Source organism: Hippichthys cyanospilos, chromosome 5, assembly GCF_059441005.1.
Source record: "Hippichthys cyanospilos isolate Australia breed blue-spotted pipefish chromosome 5, RoL_Hcya_1.0, whole genome shotgun sequence".
Classification (NCBI taxonomy): Eukaryota; Metazoa; Chordata; class Actinopteri; order Syngnathiformes; family Syngnathidae; genus Hippichthys; species Hippichthys cyanospilos.
Window position 1 is genome coordinate 5,403,166 of NC_142373.1, and position 6,000 is coordinate 5,409,165.

Here is a 6,000-nt window from a genome sequence, read left to right on the forward strand (position 1 = left end):
TGGTGCCTCTGACCACCTCACTATTATTCTAATGCCTGCATACAGACCAAGAGTGAAAGTCATCAAACCGGCACTGAAAGAAGTTAGGGTGTGGCCACAGGAGGCGACCTCAGCCCTACAGGACTGCTTTGAGTCAACAGACTGGGACATTTTTAAGGAAGCAGCCACTTACAATGGCATCACAGATATTGAGGAGTACACAGACACCGTGACCTCCTACATCACTAAATGCATGGACGACGTGACCTACATCAGGAGGATCACCACACGGGCCAACCAGAAGCCATGGCTAACAGGAGATGTCCACAGGCTGTTGAGGGCCAAAGACAAGGCCTTCAAAGCTGGGGAGAAATCAGCCCTGAGAACCACAAGAGCCAACCTGTCCCGTGGCATCAGGAAAGCCAAACAAGAATACACAAACAACATAACTTCTCACTTCAAGGACAGCAAGAATGCACACAGCCTAGGGCAGGGCATTCAGGCTATCACAGACTACAAACCTGCACCACAAAGCTGCGAGAGCGACATCACTCTGCTCAACAACCTAAACAGTTTCTTTGCACGCTTTGAGGAACAGAACACCACCTGCCCACAGAAAACACCACCACCTTCGCACGACCAGCCTCTGTGCCTGCCTGCTGCCAGCGTGAGGAGGACACTCTCCGCCATCAACACCCGGGAAGCAGCGGGTCCAGACAACGTCCCTGGCAGGGTGCTGAACGACTGTGCAGAGGTCGCTGGCTGAAAGATGTTTTTACAGACATCTTCAACACCTCCCTGAGGCAAGCCGTTGTGCCATCAGGTTTCAAAGCTGCCACCATCATACCTGTGCCAAAAAAATCCTCCCCATCTTGCTTCAACGACTATCGTCCGGTGGCACTGACACCCATCATCATGAAGTGCTTTGAACGACTAGTCCTGTCACACATAAAATCCATCCTGCCCCCCAGCCTGGATCCGTGTCAGTTCGTATCAGCAAGACCAAAGAGATGGTCGTCAGCTTCCAAAGAGGCCACACCCAACACCCCCCACTGACCATCAATGGTGCTGCTGTGGAAAGGGTGAGCAGCACCAAGTTCCTGAGGGTGCACATCAGCGATGACCTCTCCTGGACCCCCAACACTGCATCTCTGGCCAAGAAAGCACAGCAGCGTCTCTACTTCCTGCGCAAACTGAAGCGGGCAAGTGCGGTGCCACCCATCATGACCACATTCTACAGAGGAACCATCGAAAGCATCCTCACCAGCTGCATCACCGTGTGGGGCGGGAGCTGCACTGACTACAACAGGAAGGCTCTACAACGCATCGTGAGGACAGCTGAGAGTATTATTGGTGCTCCACTCCCCTCCCTGCAAGAGCTGTACACCACCCACCTCAGCCGCAAAGCCGCCACGATTGTCACCGATACAAGCCACCCTGCACACAGTCTGTTCAGCCTCCTGCCCTCCGGAAAGAGGTACAGGAGCCTCCGCTCCCGCACTACCCGACTCAGGAACAGCTTCATCCACCAGGCCGTGAGACTGCTGAACTCTCCCCTCTCCCCACCCGTGAAACTGCTGAACTCTCTCTCCCCTCCTCTCTCCCACATTCAGCCCCAGCCAGAAGAAACACCTAGCAGGCCCCCCACCTAAACTCAAACTTTGCTCATGCACTTGCAAAATTTGCACAGACTTGCTGCTGCCATATTTATTTATAATTATACTTCTATTGCACTAGCGATTACACTTAGAACTATAACAACTACCTCAAATGCACACAACTGGGACAACCACAGTCAGAGTTGTCTTGCTTTGTCTCGTACTGTTGGACTGTCTTGTCATATGCTGCTACTTATGTCTTGTCTTGGGATACACTTGCCATACCTGGTTTTTCGTATTTAATTTTTAGTTTTAGTTATTAGTTTAGTAACACGAGGCAAAGTAGATCTTACATACTGCATTTTACATTACTATCATAAGAATCGAGTTTTTAGGATTGTTCCGTCTTGCGCACCTGCACTTTGTTATTGTACATGTAAAACGCAGAGGATAGTGAGAAACGCAATTTCAATTCCTTTGTATGTTAAGCACATGTGAAGAAATTGACAATAAACTTGACTTTGACTTTGACTTGACTTTGATTGTTTAATTTTTAATATGTTTGTGTTATTTATTTTTTTGTTCATATTCAATTAAATATAAAGAAATAAAATGATGTTCTTGTATTAAACTGTGATTTGCAATTTGGACTTTATAAAATTGTGTGGATATTTACTTTAAATTTTAATTAATTTTAAGTGTTTTAAGTTTTGACATCATGTACAGTATAATTACAAGTTTGAATGGCTGATGTGTGTTTATTGATGTTTAAAAACTCTGGAAAATGGCCTGTGTAGCCCAGTAATGCGTACGGACCGCCACTGACCTACAGTATATGTAAGTATGCCGAGGGCTGGTGCCACTGCACATTTAGAGGGGTTAGTAATATATATATATATATATATATATATATATTTATATATATATATATATATATATATATATATATATATATATATATATATATATATATATATATATATATATATATATATTTGACAATGATGTGATGACCCTTTCAAAGTCAGTGCAAGTTGAGTGATATTAAGGCCAGGTTAGTGAAAAATCCCTGGACATGCAGGGGTTGAATTAATTTGCAAGTATGCCAAGCCTCTGGTCGCAGTAGAGAATATTTTTTAAGTGTTAATTAAAAAAAAAGAAAAAAGTAACTCACCATAACATCGAGCATCACAAAAAATCAAGTCAAACCAAAAAAAAAAAAGAAAAAGGAGACTGGCAGTGAATAAGACAAGCTTAAGCGCGTCTCAACCCACTACGATCACTCTCTTGTTTGATATGGAGCTGTGTGGTTTTGTGTAAGATGCCGTGTATGTGTGTGACATATAAAAAGTAAAACTAAAGCGGACAAAAAATAAAGACTGGACACTGAACAGTGCCAGATAAAAGATTGTTTTATTAACAGAAAGAACACATACCACATACACAAAAACACATTTAGAAAGTAAGAACAAAAGATTCGGCGAGAAACCCCCCACCAAAAACCTGACTAGTAACTGTACACAACAGGATGACAAAAATTGGGACAAGTGTCTATGTACGAAAAAGGAACAGCCAAAAATAAATGGTTTAGGCATTGGGTTTATCGCATTGAGCTGGAGCAGCTAACTATACCTGTTGCACTTTTCGCCCCATGGTGTGTTCCACTTCCCCTCAGACAAGCATACAAGGATGAGCTCATGAGGGTGGAAGAAATGGAGGTTATTTCAGTCACTGAGCCTACAGAATGGTGTGCAAGCATTGTTGTTGTTCCAAGACCAGCAAACAAGCCACTCACAATGTGTGGATCTCACACCCTTGAATACAGCAGTGATAAGAGAACGACATATCCTTCCAGTGGTGGATCAGTCACTCGCAATGATGAAAGATTAAGTCTTCACAAAGTTAGATGCTCGCAGTGGATTCTGGCAAATTCCACTTGCTCAGTAGTCACGGCCCCTCACAACTTTTATCACACCTTGTGGGCGGTATCAGTTCAACCGCCTTCCCTTTGGCATAGCATCAGCACCTGGGCATTTCCAAAGAATGTCGCAGATGATAGAAAATTTTGAGGTCATAATTTGTCATGCTGATGATATGCCAGAGATAGACAGGAACAAGATCAGAGGTTGCATGATGTGCTCCAAAAGTTCCAACTGTGAATGAGAAGTGTGAATTTGCTAAGAAGGAGATCGTGTTCATGGGACACAAGGTTTCATGCAAAGGCATCGAGGCTGACCCAAATAAGGTAAAGGCTATTCACAGCAGGTGCCACAGCCAAAATGTGTGGTGGACATTCGTCGATTTATGGGCATGGCTAACTATCTAGCCAAGTTTATGCCACAACTGGTTACTATAACAACACATCTTGAAGAGCTGCAAACGGAAAGGAATGAGTGGATATAGGCAGAGCCACAGAAAAAAGCATTCAAGAAACTGAAGAAGATATTAAAATTTCCTGAAGCGCTTGCTCAGGATTCCAATACAGACGAAACAAGAGTTGCTGCGGATGCATCGCCAAATGATGTTGGAGCAGTTCTCAATCAAAACCAGTCAGATGACACGTGGCGAACCGTGACTTACATCCCAAGATGACTAACGGACACTGAGAGGCGTTAAGCGCAAATAGAAAAAGAAACGCTCGCTGTCACGTGGGTGTGTGAAAGAATTTCATCCTTACCTAATGGGTCTTTGCTTTACCCTGATAAATAAACACAAACCACTGGTTCCTCGCATGAGCACAAGAGGTCTGGGTGACCTTCCACCACGCATCTTAAGATTTACACTTCGGCTGCTACGATTCTCATTCCAAATCATGCATGTTCCAGGGAAAACTCTTGTCAAGGCGGACACATTGTCACGCGCTCCAGTGGGAGGTCCTTCAATGACAGATCTGCAACTCGGGAAAGACATAGAGATTTTTCTAAGCACTGTTATATCCTGTTTTCCGGCTACAGACAAAAGGCTGGAAAAAGACGAGCTGTGCAAGAAAATTAAGGACAGTTGTCTCATAGGTTGACAAGAAAAGTGCATGCTTGACCCACATATTAAGGCATACTGGCAATAAAGAATGAATTTAAATGTGTGTCAAAATCTGCTATTGAAAGGAGACAGATTGGTGATACCACCATCTTTGAGAGCAGACATTTTGCAGCATTTGCATGAAGGAATTTGCATAAGGATTTTTTTATGGTACCCTGGCACCTCTACACAGATAGACAATGTGGTGGTCAACGAAAATACAGATTGCAGAAACGTGAACCATTATTGTCTTCTCCATTTCCAGACCGTCCTTGGCAAAAGGTTGGAATAGACTTGTTTGAGCAGTTGAAGAAACAGTACATTGTCACTGTTGAATATTTTTCGAGATACATAGAAGTTGCACAACCCAAATATACAACGGCAGAGTTCACTATCAAAGCTGTCAATGAGACCTTTGTTCGACATGGAACTACAGAGCCTGTGGTGTCGGACAATGGACCACAGTTTTTGTCAGAACAGTTCAAACGTTTTGCGAGGGAGTACCAGTTCATACGTCACAAGCAGCCCCAGGTATCCACAAGCCAATGAGGAGGCCGAATCTGCAGTTCTTACCATCAAAGACCTGTGGAAGAAAGACATTGACCTGAATGGAGCGCTGCTAACATACAGCGCCACACCATTATGCTCGGAACGACGACCCCTTGCAGCACCACTTTCGGGATCCAAGGAAGGGGGGTGCCCCTCACCGAACCTGCGACTGTCCCATCCACAACTCTGGAGGGAGATGAGCCAATGCAAATTGGGGGTCGCCGCCTCTCTCCCGGAGAAAGGGATCGCTGCATGTGCTCCAACCTTTGTTAGTACAGCAACCTCTCCGGCCATTTGATAGCCACTTGCGCCGAGCGTCCTGCAGATGGGGAACCTCGTCAAGCCCAGCAACACTGGGAGGACCCCACAAACTGTGAGTATTCCGAGGACACCAGCCAGGCTGTGGAAGTTGCCGACATGCCAGCCCGCTAGAGACTGTTACTCGAGGGGGAGGTCGCGTACGCCAGATGGCGGCGACCCATTAATGCGTTGGTCGACTCTGGCACCGACGACATTGTCATAGACGTTGGGGTGTAGTTGGGGCCTCCTAAGTCAGTTACCAATCTTGACGGGCGTCACCATGCCATAGTCACTCATCAAACGTGCCCAGTATCGCTATTAGTTTCAGGGAATCATCCTGAGCAAATCCGGCTGTTTGTAATGCCAACCCGGTGTGTCCTCGGCCTTCCGTGGTTGAAACTGGTGGTGATGCATTTCGGATTAACCAACGCTCCCACAGTCTTCCAGAATATGGTTATTGACATGTTGCACGACATGGTAAATCAATTCTGCTTTGTCTATCTCGACGACATCCTAATCTACTCGAATACCTTACAGGAACATCGGCAACATGTCC

At 45.2% G+C, this 6,000-nt stretch overlaps 1 protein-coding gene across 1 annotated transcript in view; it reads left to right on the plus strand.

Annotated features, from left to right (window-relative positions):
* Window positions 1-5,576, plus strand: part of LOC148423232 (general transcription factor II-I repeat domain-containing protein 2B-like) — a 42,955-nt gene extending 37,379 nt beyond the window's left edge. The window contains exons 3-5 of the mRNA XM_088414972.1: window positions 4,532-4,588; window positions 4,981-5,126; window positions 5,418-5,576. Of these exons, the coding sequence (XP_088271098.1) occupies window positions 4,532-4,588; window positions 4,981-5,126; window positions 5,418-5,576 (362 nt within the window). The remainder of the gene's footprint in view (window positions 1-4,531; window positions 4,589-4,980; window positions 5,127-5,417) is intronic.
* The last annotated feature ends 424 nt before the right edge of the window (window positions 5,577-6,000 follow it).